Below are 14,891 nucleotides of genomic sequence, written 5' to 3'. Positions count from 1 at the left end.
TTTACTAAGATAGTATATAATTTGCTTCTTTTTATTGAGTCATAAGCCTGATAAAACTAACTAACGTATTATAAATATATTGGTGTAGGGCCTACTTCTCTGCACCTGAAAAAACCTTACTAAAAAAAATTCTAAAATCCAAAGATAAACGAAGAAGGCGCAAATCAACAAGAACTTTTAATAAAAGCATATGGAATATCTAAGGGTGGAGAAACAAATCAGATGAAGTCATCTTTTTTCTTTAGGTGCCGTCTTCTTAGCGAAGGTTGGCGATGACCTCTGCAAAGTCTTCCCTATTTTGGGCTTTCCTTATTAAACTTTGAAAGTCTAATCCTGCCCAATCTTTGATGTTGCGCAGTCAGGTTATTTGTCGTCTACCCGGGCCTAATGTCGCTGTATGCGTCTTTAGAAAGTTATTTCATTTTTACTGACAAAAAAGATTTGATTTCACGTTTAGGGCTTCCTACTGAAGCGCTCTGATGAGTCCTAAAAAGGACAAAATACAAATAATTAAATTGTAAACGCACTATACGTGAAATCAAATCTTAACTGTCTTTTCTATATGCATCTTTGAAATTTCCATGTCACTGGATTCATCGTCTGTTTACTTTGAAAATTGTAGAAAGCACAGATTTGGTTAAGAATTATTTGAATTTTGGTTTCGAACAAGTTGTAGAAATCTTCGGATTTTTACTTTTTGCTTTTCTTAATTCTGATAAGCATTTTGCTGCCTCAGTATTTCAATGTCTAATTTTTCTGTTTTTTTATCATGCTTAACTTTGTTTATGTGCTTAACTTAGTTTTAAATAACGACTATGTTGATTGTAGTACAAGTATAGTAGGTATACTATTAATGCAATAATGTAAAAATATTCTTGTTTTGATCATTATTAGGTTACAAAACATTTACTGAAGAATGGGAAGTGATACAGACGGGCAATAAACTTAATGGAATTAATGGTACTAATGGATGTGGAATGGGAGACAAGTGCTGTAAACTACAAAAAGGTATTAATGGGAAACAGGAAGACGACGAAGTTCTTTTTAATCCCAGTGAATTTACCCCTTATCATCCTTCACAGGAGCCCATTTTTCCGCCCGAACTAAAACTGAACGACACCTACGACAAACAAACTTTAGTTTTTAATGGCACCAATACTACTTGGTACAGGCCTACAAAATTAAATGAACTACTCGATTTAAAACAAAAATTTCCTAATGCCAAGTTAGTAGTTGGCAACACAGAAGTTGGCGTTGAAGTAAAATTCAAACAAATGGTTTATCCAGTTATAATCCAACCAGTACAAATACCAGAACTGATAAAGATAGAACAAACTCCTAAAGGTGTAAAAATTGGAGCGTCGGCGACATTAGTTGACATCGAAAATTATCTTCAGAAGCAGATAAAAGAACAACAAGAACACAAAACGAAGATATTTAAAGCAGTAATCCAAATGATGAATTGGTTTGCCGGGAAACAAATTCGCAGTGTAGGTGCTTTGGGTAGCAACATAATGACAGGAAGTCCTATATCGGATATGATCCCTATTTTGATGGCTGCCAAAGCAAAGTTGGAACTGCTTAGCAAAGATGGATCAAGAACAGTTACTTTAGACAATAGCTTCTTTGTGGGTTATAGAAAAAGTATTGTAAAACCGGAAGAAATATTATTAAGTATATTAATACCATACACACAAGAGCATCAGTATTTTGAAGCTTACAAGCAAGCTAGACGTAGAGAAGACGATATAGCGATAGTTAATGAAGCGGTGAATGTTACTTTTAAACCACAGTCTGATATTATTAAAGATATAAGTTTTGGCATAGGTGGTATGTCATTCAAGACAGTATCGGCACCTAAGACTGAAGCAAAACTCATAGGATTACCTTGGAATAAGACGATGCTGGATACAGCATTTAACAGCTTATTAGAAGATCTACCTTTAGATGCTGGTGCACCTGGTGGAATGATCTCTTACAGAAAAGCCCTTCCGTTAAGTTTGTTCTTTAAAGCATATTTGAGCATTTCCCAAGATCTTCAGAAGGTTCTTCCGCATATTAAGGTTGACAAAAGGGAGATTAGTGGAGCATCAGGTTTCTCGACACACGAATACAAAAGCTCGCAATATTTTCGAGTGGTACCCGAAACACAAGAAAAAACTAATGCACTTGGAAGGCCGTTAATACACAGATCTGCGTTTAAACAGGCTACTGGTGAAGCTGTGTACAACGATGATATACCACGTTTTGAAGGAGAACTATTTGCTGCTTGTGTTCTTAGCAGCAAACCTCATGCTAAAATTTTAAATATAGATGAATCGGAGGCATTAGCCATAGAAGGCGTTCATGGATTTGTTTCTGCAAAAGACTTAAAGAAAAATGTTAAATGGGGATCCGTTTTCCATGACGAGGAAGTATTTTACTCCAGTACTGTTACTTCTGTAGGTCAGATAGTAGGGGTAATTGTGGCCGATACTCAAGCACTTGCACAAAAAGCTGCCAAAAAAGTTAAAATTGATTATGAAGAACTACAACCTGTGATAATAAGTATTGAAGATGCAATTAAGCATCAATCATTCTTTGATACAGTGACCTTATTGGAAAAAGGAGATATTGATAGTGTTTTTAGACTAGCACCACATACTGTTGAAGGAGAATGTAGAATGGGAGGCCAGGAACACTTTTACTTTGAAACGCAAAGTTGCATTGTTATTCCTAAACCTGAAGACGACGAAATGGAGATTTTTTCATCTACCCAGAACCCTACTGAAGTAGCAGTAAGTACTTATTTTTAGTTTATGTTCTAAATAGCCCTAGTAGCACAGTATCTAGCATGTTTCTTATTTTTATGTTCTTGGTCCTTGTTATATAAGCTAGAATGGTTTTTATTATTCTCTTTTAGTTTTCGTCAATGATTTTCGCAAGCAATTTACTTTCATCAGCGCATTGTCTTGATATCAATACCGACGTGCTCAACAGACTCTTTTTTCCCTTCTTTGTTTAATTTCTCCATACTTAAGTTCAATTAAGTGGACTGGCTAAAGATAAAGAGCTGTGTATTTAAGTTAATAATTTTTTATCTTCCATATTGATATCATAAATAGTTAAAAATGGACAAAGAAAATAATATCAGGCTTCTCGCGTGGAAGCCAGTTAGTATAACGACCAAAAAGGTGATTTCAGGTAATAACAAGCCGGTCGTAACATAAGAAAAACACGAAGGAATCGTTGCTCATTATCGAAGCGTTATTGGGATGGGTGTGGATATGAGGAATAGAAAAATAACGGTTTGACCAAAAAAAAAAGAAAGAATATATGCTACAAAATTGCAAAAATAAAAGGGCGCCAAAATTAACCAAAGATTTATAAAGGATTTAAATTCGTTATAAAATATATCAAATCATTATTTTTCTTTATGTGCCTCATCTTTTAAGGACATTGGTTCTTCTTGGTTCTCTTTTTTCTTCCACATTTCCTTGTAAAGCCAATCGTATCAACTTATACATATTCATGATTTCTTAGTACGTTACCAAAATAGCTCATTTTTCTTTTCTTCATAGTTTTAAGTATTTCTTTATTTATCTTTCTTAATGTTTTTTTTTGTGTTTGTTGCTTGTTGTGCTTATGATAATTTCCACATTCTTTAATAACACCATATCTCAAAGCTGGTAAGTCTTTTTTTCAGTTGCGTCCGTAATTGTTCACGCTTCAACTCCATATAATAGGGTAGATAATACGTAGCATCTCAATACTCTAATTCTAATTGCTACTCCTAGTTTTCCATTGCATAATACTGCTTCTTATTGAAAGCGTCTGACAATCTCTATAAGTCGGTTTATTTCAATGCTGCAGTCCCATTGTTCGTTCAGGTAACATCCCAAGTAATTGTATCTGAATACTTTTTTTAAAGCTTTTCCTTTCACGTAGGTCGATTCGTCCTCAATTTTGATCTTACTGGAAAATCATTACTCAAATCAAACTATTAATATTAACATGTTTACCCTATATAAAACAGAAATCAATAGTCGATAAAAAAAATTCATAAAAGAAATAAAAGAACTTTATTAATTACTGTTGAATTTTGGTAAATAAAGACAACAATAAACAACAGATAAAAATTGATGATTTTCAATTTCAAATCGATGATTGCTAAATTAATTATTGTTTAACTTTTCAAAAATGAAAGATAATGTGCATGGATCACAATTTTTTAAATGAAAAAGCTTTTTGGTTCTATATTATACCAACACGTAATATACTTAACACATAACTGAACTTTATGATTAAATATAACTTCATAATTAACCAAATAAATGAAAATTGAATCGTAAAATTTTCAAATAAAGCAAAAAAAGGTAGGCGCGACCCTTTAAACATATATTGAAAACTAATGTGATGAAATGATAATGAGAACTTCTCCTGAGAAAGCAGCCTGCAGGTGAGACTTAAGAAGGTAAATCCTTTGTATATTTACGTGATCAGATCAAACAGAGAGAGATTAAATTAACACATTACAATAAATTAACTTAATGCTAATGCGAATTAACAGCACAACACTGCATTTAAGAGAACTTACTTAACGTCTACCGCCATCGTACAACAAAAATAATATGCTTAAAATCTTGTCATTTGGGTATCATATATTATATATTATAAAATATATACCCTTTGGCTAGGCAACTTAAAACGCCTGTGCTTCGTATGACATGCCATTGGACCAAAAACTTGATACAGTCACTGAACTGATTCCACAAGGAAGGTTGCATGGTTTGCAGAGAGACGTCAAGGCTGAGCGTCGCACTCCCTTTACGTTGTATGAATTGGTGTGGCGGTGGGTTCCCTTTAATACGGTAGGGCTTCCGGTCTAGATGGTATCCCGCCTGAGGCGATTATACGTCTGGGCCGTTTGGAACCCACATGACTGCTGGAGCACATGAATGCTCTTTTTGTCGTGCGATCGTTTTCGGATCCCTGGAAAATCTCGAGGCTCGTGCTCCTGCCTAAATTCAAGGCAGGAAAATATCGTCCTATTTTCCTTCTTCCTTGCATCGGAAAGTTTTATGAAAAAATTGTGGTGATTGTGATGTCTGGAGGCCTATCTTCGAGACATTATGATTTCTGCCAGGGCCAAAGTACAGTGAACGCGGTGGAAGCACGGGAAATTGGGACAATGGGTCATCCAGATTCTCTTTGACGTCCGAAATGCTTTCAATACATTGCAGTGGGGTAACGTAATGAGCTCTTTGGAAGCAAGGAACTGTCCGTGGTATCTGAGGAACGTGTTCGCTAATTATCTTTCCGAGAGGAAGATTGTGGTGGAGCATGGTGTGATGGTATATGTAACGGCTGGTTTCCCACCAAGCTCCGTCGTGGACCCGACGGCGTGGAACCTGGCACATAACGGGATTTTAAACTACAATATGGGGAGGGTGTTACCCCTTCTACTACGGTAACTGTAGTACTGAGAGGCCAGAGAAAGAGAGACAGTGTTGTATTTGAGTCCGCGGGAGCGAGAGTAACACCCACGAAGCACCTTAAGTATCTGGGAGTTACTCTCCACTAGGTTGGGAGTTCGGTGGAACGTTTGAGGGGATGAGGAGCATTGTTTAGTCTTCACCAGCTCTTTTATTCTGATGTCTGGACTTTGAAGTGACAGGGGAGAGGATTTTAGTCAAACTCCAACCGTTTCGAAGTGGTGACGAAACAAAGTGTCAAAGGTATAACCCCCGCGGACACTCGTTTTGGCAAAACTTCCTTAGGGTATTAGAAACATAGATGAGTCACTATAACAACCTTTATAATACTAAATTGGTTATATGGCAGAGGTACTAAAAACTTTTTAAACAGACTTACACAGACGGAATTAATTATAGGGGAACCAAGAATACGGCGTAATTATACCTAATAAAACAGTCTACGCAACTATGTAGATACAGCACAATCAAAATTTAATTTAATTTTAATTTAAGTAGTTTGCATAGACTCTCGTTGCCCCAATCAGGAGATCCATCCTCTAGATGTTGGCGATAAGGGCCACATGATTTATAACTTTTGGCTGGTTCGATCTGGCATGTTTGAGCTTTTTATCTTTTTAATTTATTGACTTAGATTTAACCATTCGATAGATATAAATTAATAGAACTGGCGAGGTATAGTGCTATATTATTGTGTATATACTGCCTTAGTAATAAACATGTTACTGGTCATATAGACAATCGATTAATTAACGTATTTTTTAGAGACTAGTTAGTGAAGTTTTGGGCATTCCCCAGCACAAAATAGTAAGCAGAGTCAAGCGTTTGGGAGGCGGATTTGGAGGAAAAGAGTCTAAAGCCGCTATGTTAGCGCTACCAATAGCAGTTGCAGCTAAAAAGTTTAACCGGCCGATAAGGTGCATGTTGGATAGAGATGAAGATATTGTGATGACTGGAGCAAGGCACCCGTTCTATTATAAATATAAAGTAGCCTTTGACGAAAGTGGTAAAATGTTAGGTCTTAATGCGGAACTCTATTCAAATTCTGGTTATTCAAATGATCTTTCATTCTCGGTAAGTACTATTTAAATACTCTTTTAAATTCGTTTACATCAGAGATGTACAGACAGTAATTTTAAAAAATTTTTAGGTAATGGCTAGGGCCGTGACTCACGCTGAAAACGCTTACCGCATACCAACTTGTAAAGTCAAAGGCACTCTATGTAAAACGAACCTTCCTTCCAATACAGCCTTTCGCGGATTTGGAGCTCCCCAAGGAATGTACCTTGCGGAGGTTATGGTTCAGCAGATTGCTGATTACTTAAAGAAGGATCCTATAGAAGTCAGCCAAATTAATTTATACAAAGAAGATGACGTAACTAACTACAACCAAATCTTAGAAAATTGTACCCTAGATAAGTGTTGGAAGGAGTGCAAGGAGTCTTCGAATTATCTAATTAGAAGGAAGGCTGTGAAAGAATTCAACAGGTATGATAAAAGTTAAAGGTATGATAAAAGTTACTAGAATAATTTAGTTTCCAACTCTAAAATTGCCCTTTTACGTAGGAAAAACTTTTCCTTTAGCTACTGTTATCTCTACATCTTCAAAAAATTCTTCGTACTTATACGTGAAGGTGATATACAGTTGAAGTATCGAATTCTATATACTTTCCACTTAATCAAGTTTTGTTTAATTTAAAGCTTCTGACAATAACAGGTCTTATAAATATATTCCTTAATTTAAGTTGAGTAGTTCCTAGAAGATTTTAGAAATAATATAGTGGATATTTTTCATAAAAAGTTTAACATATTTTTAAACGTATTTCTGATTTTCTGAGGGGTCGGTTTCATACAATACAATGGTAACTTGTTGATAATGGTATGACCTCCTCCCTACTGGAAAGTAGACTTCAATACCGCATAACTGGCTAACATCCACATATATAGCTCTTCCTAAAAAACAAAAAGCAAGGAAATGTGAAGACCGTCTAACTGTATCCCTAAAGAGTCATGCCGCTAAGATTTTTATGCGAATAATTTATAACCGAATTCACAATAAGTGTGAAGAATACCTGAGTCGTTCTCAATATGGTTTTAGAACAGGTACAGTCACTAGAGAAGAAAACAGAAGATACAGAAAACTTTTGATCACCATTAAAAGGAGAAAGATAGATGAATATGAAGGAAAAAATCTAATGAAAACGGGGTTTTGATAGACGACAAATATTCTGAATGAAAACATTCGCGACTGGTTCAAGATAGAGACGAATTTGCAATGGCTATAACCAACCTTTAGTAGTGGAGTCGGCACTATAAGAAGAAGAAGAATTGTTGTTAAATAATACCATGAACACTTTCGTCACAGAACTTCATTTCAGAACGGTTTCCTGTGCAGAATGAAATTTTTGATAGCATATATGCGACACGCAGATTCGCATATAACACTAAAGGGCGCCTTCTGGACAGATTGAGAAATAAGAAAGACGCCGCCAAAGTGTTGAATTGCTGCCTATATGTGTATAATGCTCGACTCTATAAATTTCATGTTGCTTAATCATTTGTTGAGTGTTTAAGGTTGGATGTTTACTAATTGTCATAAATTTGATATTTTTATGTTATGATCTAGCCCGATAATATTTTGAACACTTGTTAATTATTATCGATGCACATATTTACTTTCAAATTTAATAAAAAAACAACGATTAATATTTTAATTTTTCTAGGTTGAACAAATACAAAAAACGTGGTCTAAATATCGTCCCAACCAAATATGGTATCGCTTTTGGTGTCACTTTTCTCAACCAAGCCGGTGCTCTCGTATTGATTTACGCCGATGGGTCTGTGTTAATATCACATGGTGGTATCGAGATGGGCCAAGGGCTATATACGAAAATGATCCAAGTTGCCAGTAAAGCTCTAGGAATTCCGGTTGAAAAGATTCATACGGTGGAATCAAGTACTGACAAGGTTCCTAATACCTCAGCCACTGCTGCAAGTACTGGGTCTGATTTAAATGGAATGGCAGTTCTGGTAAGTTAAGAATAGGTTTTGGTTTTTCTTAGACTATCGTTTAAGATATGTTATAGATTATAAAATTGGTTTTTTTTTTTAATTTTAATTGTGAAAATTGCAAAAAACGTGTTAAGATTCATCTTCTTTTTATCTCTGCTAGGCTTCGCCTGTTTTATCTTCATACGTGTATTATGGTCATCTTTTATTAAAACCTAATAGGGATAAATTTTTTTTTATTTACAAAAAACCCGCTTTAACCTAATAAGGTTATTAGCGGAACGGTAACGATTACACTTTATTTATTAAATTACAATCTTTTAAAAACAGAAGTAGTTTATCAATATTGTTATTGGAGTTTAAAATGTTTTAAAGATTGTTTGGTAGATGGTATTTAATTCTATGGATATTAAACTTTTCGCACTTTTTCACTAGTACCTGTTTTACTGTAAGAAGTGAAGCGCACTGATCACAAATTGGGTGTTCTTCTTTTTTAAACACATGTTCATGGTAAAACTGGGTATGTCCAAGTCGTAAACGGGAAATGATCATTTGTTTTCGTCTAGATACATCGGGTGGTTGCCATGGTCCAATTTTATTTTTATTTCCTAAATCTTTAATGGTGTGGATTTCCATTTATTGTCCCAGATCTCGAAAATATGTTTCATAAAGTAGCTGTTTAGATCCATCTTGCGGTAGCGATAAAAATGGTATTTGTACGTCGTTTTAAGTGTAAAGGTGGGTACACATATGCGAGCCAAACGGTATACGTACCGTACGCGTACAGATCCTTGAAAAATATTCTACATCGTACTGATCGCATACTTATCTCGATCCATGGAAAGCGACAAACCAACAACGAACACACATGTGCGAAATGATTCATTTTATTTATAATTTGTACTGATTTATGTTTCTGTTTTTGCTTGTTTAACAAAAATAAAAATATGTACAATAATCAGTTTACTGTTTTCTCACGTCTCTAGGGACACGTCATATTCATTTAATTTGTAATTAGGGTATTTATTACGTCACGTTTCTAGCATCATGTTCACAGAACTTTACGCCAAAAAATATACACTAAATTTAAACTGTTTTTTATATCACAAGCTATTTCAAAGTAGTACAAAATTTAAACCAATTAAACTAAAAACCGCGAACTCAACGTCAAAATGCGTACACATTTTGGATACGTAGGGAAGACTGGTGTCATTTGTAACTTTTGTAACAGTGATATTGGCGCAATCATGTGAAATAAATCAAAACGCACTAATATGCATAGACGGATATCTGCCTCACACCACCGACTGTAGTTTCAGAGTTGGCCGTAACCTACTACACAAGTTAGAGTCACTTGTTTCTATCATCATCATAAAAGTAAATTTTAGTTGCGACACAAATTGTTGATTTTACCGTTCAAATCTCAACTTGGAAATATTTTAAGGTAAGGCCAATCTTTTTTAACATCTTTACCTCCGTTTACTGTAGCTAACTTTTTCTATGAGGGGCATAATATATACAAAAATCATCTTTCTTATTTATAGGTTAACTTGGTGTCGATTGTAACACACACTGCGGTGTCGTTTCTAACATGTTACAATTTACACCTATTATACTATTATTTAATAGAGACGACGTACATCTTGGCTGCGCAATTTAAGAGACTGGTTCCAGTGCACATTTAACCAATTATTGGGGTTAACACCAATAGTTATTTATGACGAAGCAGCTAGGAAGGAAATAGATACTAACCAATCTATTAGAAAAGTGACTAAAGATTATGGTATGTGTCACGATTCTTTATATCGCTATGTTAAATCGTTAGCTGAAAACTCACAATCTTTGGTTGGATACAATCCTCACAACAGAGTATTTAATGACGAAATGGAGTTACAGCTTGCTAAATACTGCGAAACTGCTGTATATTTGTATTTCGGACTTACCACAAAAGATTTACGCAAGTTAGCTTTTCAATTTGCAAAGTGTAACAGACTGCCCTGCCCAGAAAAATTGGACACGACTAAACGTGCAAGTGAAGATTGGCTTATTGCATTCATGCGACGAAATTCAAATTTAAGTCTTTGTACACCTCAAGCTACTAGCCCTTCACGAGCAATGGATTTTAGTAAAGAAAATGTAAACTTTTTTAATAAATTGTCAACTAATTTAGACAGATATAATTTTGAGCCTTACAAGCTACCCAAAGTTATAGCTAGAAAAAACACTAAGAAAGTGGGGAATACCGTACCTCCAATGTTCGTCTTCACACGGTTACGTTTTCAAGACCACTTTATTAGAGATGGACCAGTTGAGTCTATAGGAACTGGAAATAAGTCTGGATGGATGCAAGATAATGAATTTCTTGTTATTACGAAACACGTAAAATCAAGTGAAGCCAATAAAGTGCTTGTATTGCTAGACAACCACTAGTCTCATATTTCAATTTCTCTGATTGAATTTTGGAGAGCTAATTTCATTACTCCACTTTCATTTCTGCCGCACACTTCACATAGGCTTAAACCTTTAGATAATAAATCAGTGGATGAAAAACAATGCTGAAAAAAGAATGACTATACGATTGGTCTTCAATTATGAGAACATCATTTCCTTTGACCACTATGCCTGTCAATATTCTTGCTGGTTTCTCCTGCACTGGTATTTGGCCTGTCAATCAAGATATTTTCCAACGATAGTGATTTTACTGCATAACTCATAGACCGTAACTGATAGACCTCTATATGAAGAAACCATAGAAATTAATCAACCTGAACCACCTACAGTTCAAGACAACAGTCACTTGAAAAGTCAACCGGGTCCATCGACTACCTTGTCACCTAAAATACACACTATTCCGTCAGCCAAGCCTAATAATCCAGCTGTATTTATTTCGCCTCAAGATATTAAGCCACTGCCGAAAGCATATCTAACCAAACTCAAAAAAGAAGGAAGAACGAGACGAAAGACAGCTATATTCTGACTGATACACAAGAGAAGATGTTGATTGAAGAAGAAAATTCGAAGAAAAGGGACACCTTCAAGCGTAAAGTTCAGGTTGAACATAATCTAAAGACAAAATCTTTGCAATTAAAGAAAAATATCAAGAAGAGAAAAGCACCCCTGAAAGCAACCGAAAAAGAGTCTTCCAATGAGGAAGTTTTGTACTCGGTATGCGGTGGTCCATATTCATCAAGCTCCGAAGATTGGTGGTTAGTACAATGTCGAGAATGTAAGCACGTTACCCATTTAAACTGTACAAACAAAAGCCCATTATACATTTGCTTTAATTGTAAATCTGACTGTGATTAGTGTTTTCTCTTTAAAAATATGTTACCAGAATTTGTTATTGTTTTTATTTCTAACGCTTACACATATTCTTTTCTGTCATTGTAGTATTAAATATATTTTTTACTACTTCCTATTTAATTTATTTACTCTATGGGTTAATTTCTCTAACAATCAACACCAGCAATCATTTCTGTAATACTTAACCAGCTTTTGAGTCAAAGATACTGTGTAATAGACTCCCTAGTATAGGCTAGAATAAATTAAAAATTTCAAAAACTTCAACTGACTCAAAAAAACAATTTGTGAGATTTGTAACAACCCACAACAGTCTCCCCCACACACATGAAAGGCACAATCGAAAATGTTAAATCAAAACAGCATTTGCTTGTTTAACAAAAATAAAAATATGTATAATAATCAGTTTACTGTTTTCTCACGTCTCTCTAGGAAGGAACACGTCATTCACAATGTCGATTTGATAAGACTTTAGATAAGACAATAAAAATGTTCGCTGCGTCTAGTAAGCGCCGTCCAAACTGAAAGACGAGCTTCCTTTGAAGTCGTGGAATTAACCGCAACAATTTGGTTCGCGACGAGTCACGATGAAACAGTACGCAAGCGGTTTTTTCTGCCGTACACATTAACGAATATAGCGTTCGCATACCGTATGCATACCGTTTGGCTCGCATATGTGTACCCGCCTTAACAAATAGCTATCGATATGAAATTTTCAATTCTCGCTACTGATGTGTGTAATATGACACATGCACCCTGAGACACGTGCCGCACATAAAAAATTATTGTTACTATGTGTCACAGACCCCGGAAGGCATATGGCATTGCCATTCGTTTTAACTTGTTGGTGCTTGTCGCTGTATATTTAGTTTCAGTTTATTGTAGTTCATTGAAGTGTGAGCAGTACTGGTTAAAATATCGAAAAAGGCAAAAAATATGGTTGATATAGTGAAACAAAAGGTGATAGAAGTTGCAAATGAGCAAACAATCAGTGGTCATAAAAACTTTGGAGAGAGTTCTGAACAAATACTATTTTAAATAAATTACATGATAATACACGGTTGATTGAAAGTCATGAAAATTTTAATAATGAAAACGAACAACAGTTTATACGAACAGAAATAGAACACGAAATGGATAACGAACAGGCTGATGAACTCGATATGGAGAATGAGTAGACAGCAACTGAATATTCATCTGATGCCGACAGTATCGAAGATCCCTTTGACAGTGACGATTCATTGCTAGATAAAAGTTATTTTCCTAAATCTTCTTTATCCCCCGATTTAAATTCTTCTATTGTTTTGTCATCACCTCTGGTTTAAAACTCGATACGGAAAATATGCGGCACACCTGCATAAATTGGAAATAGCGAATTTACCAGTTTGGTATAATCTATAACAGGAACACGTGTGGTTTCCAATTCGTACAAAGTATTTAGTTAATCTTTATGAGGTGATAATAAAGAATAATTAACTTACTAATTGGCTGATTTTTTAAAAAAACATAAACATTGTCATTTAAACAGTTATAGGTACATGTAATAAAACTAACAGGTCACGGTAGAAAATATCAAACAAAAATCTGTTAAAGGATCTGCTAAATGACCTTTTACCAAGCCATCTTCTCTCATACCTAAACACTTATACATAAATTGTTTAAAATTTGTATGTTTTATTGTCTATATCCTTATCGTATTCATACCTTGTGTGATGTACTGAAAATGTACCGGAAGTCTTAAGACCTGTAATGAAGTTGAGGTGCAAAATGACCCAGTAAGAAAAACTCTCATTGATAGACCTATTTCGTAGAAAAACAGAGGAAGAATAATATGAGAAACAGAAACACGCGTTTGGTCCTCCTCCTCCTCATTTCTTGAGACCTTCCCAGTGCGTACTCACACTCTAAATATTATTAGCTTGCTGCCTCCATTGACTGCGATCCTGTGCCACATGGCTTCATGTAAGAATTTTCCCACCAGAGTCTTCATTTGGTCTGCCTTTCGTGTTGGAGATCTTCCTCTTGCTCTTTGGCCTTCTACCTTTCCTTCTACTACCAATAGTTCTATGGTCTCCGTTCTTCTAGCTATGTGGCCGAAGTAAATTAGATATACTTGGTTTACTTTTTTTAATAGCCTATCTTTGATATGAAGCTCTTCCAGTATTGACAGATTGGTTCTATGTTCTGTCCGGAACGCGCGTAGAATTCTTCTATAGACCCACTTTTCGAAGGCTTTGATCTTAGTCCTATCGATTTTTTTAGGAGTCCATGCTTCAGCTGCGTATGTAGCAATGCAAAAACTAAGGGCATTGACCAACCTAAGCTTAATATTCCTTGTTCGTTCTTTCCATATTTTAATTAGTTTAGCTGTTGTGGTTTGGGTTTCCATTGCTACTCTACACTTGATTTCTGTCGACCAATCGCCTTCTTGGTTATCAGGGAGCTCAAGTATGCAAATATGTCTACCACTTCGAAATTCGCTACTTGGTGTGTGTGCGGTAGCTTATTATTTGCTCTGTGTACGATCATTATTTTTATTTTTCCAGTGTTGCTTTGAACTCCGAATTTTTCGCTAATCTGGCTTAGCCAATGAGTGACAGTAATCATTTAGGCTTGGTAGAGAAGGCCAAATATATAGGAGCTATGATAGTTAGTCAAAAGAATGAGGATGGACATGGTTCAGAAACTATACAGTGTTTGATCTCTTTAGATATTTTATCATTTTTTATGTTTGTATATTTCAATATACATTGTTTTGTAGAATGCATGCGAAATCTTAAATGAACGTTTAAAGCCATACAAAGAAGCCAATCCGAACGGTACTTGGGAACAATGGGTAAATACAGCATATTTCGACAGAGTTAGCTTAGCCGTTTCGGGATTCTATAAAACACCGGATGTTGGGTACGACTGGAAAACGGGCCAAGGCAGAATGTACAACTACTTTACATATGGGGTTGCTTGTAGCGAAGTTGAAATTGACACCCTTACTGGAGACCATCAAGTGATACGGACTGATATCGTCATGGATTTGGGTAAGAAAATATGCACCACATTTTAGTTTTATCAATTTTAGTTCAGTTTGATTCTGTGGCACTTCAGTGTGAA

General features: G+C 35.4%; 1 protein-coding gene across 1 annotated transcript in view; it reads left to right on the top strand.

Moving 5' to 3' along the window:
* The window catches only part of LOC140441490 (xanthine dehydrogenase-like), a 52,070-nt gene that overhangs the window by 22,513 nt on the left and 14,666 nt on the right, over positions 1 to 14,891 (top strand). Inside the window, exons 5-9 of the mRNA XM_072532245.1 lie at positions 895 to 2,777; positions 6,240 to 6,548; positions 6,625 to 6,962; positions 8,198 to 8,504; positions 14,545 to 14,818. Of these exons, the coding sequence (XP_072388346.1) occupies positions 895 to 2,777; positions 6,240 to 6,548; positions 6,625 to 6,962; positions 8,198 to 8,504; positions 14,545 to 14,818 (3,111 nt within the window). The remainder of the gene's footprint in view (positions 1 to 894; positions 2,778 to 6,239; positions 6,549 to 6,624; positions 6,963 to 8,197; positions 8,505 to 14,544; positions 14,819 to 14,891) is intronic.

The sequence above is a fragment of the Diabrotica undecimpunctata genome, chromosome 5 (genome assembly GCF_040954645.1).
Source record: "Diabrotica undecimpunctata isolate CICGRU chromosome 5, icDiaUnde3, whole genome shotgun sequence".
Classification (NCBI taxonomy): Eukaryota; Metazoa; Arthropoda; class Insecta; order Coleoptera; family Chrysomelidae; genus Diabrotica; species Diabrotica undecimpunctata.
This window is presented reverse-complemented; position numbering and strand designations above follow the sequence as displayed.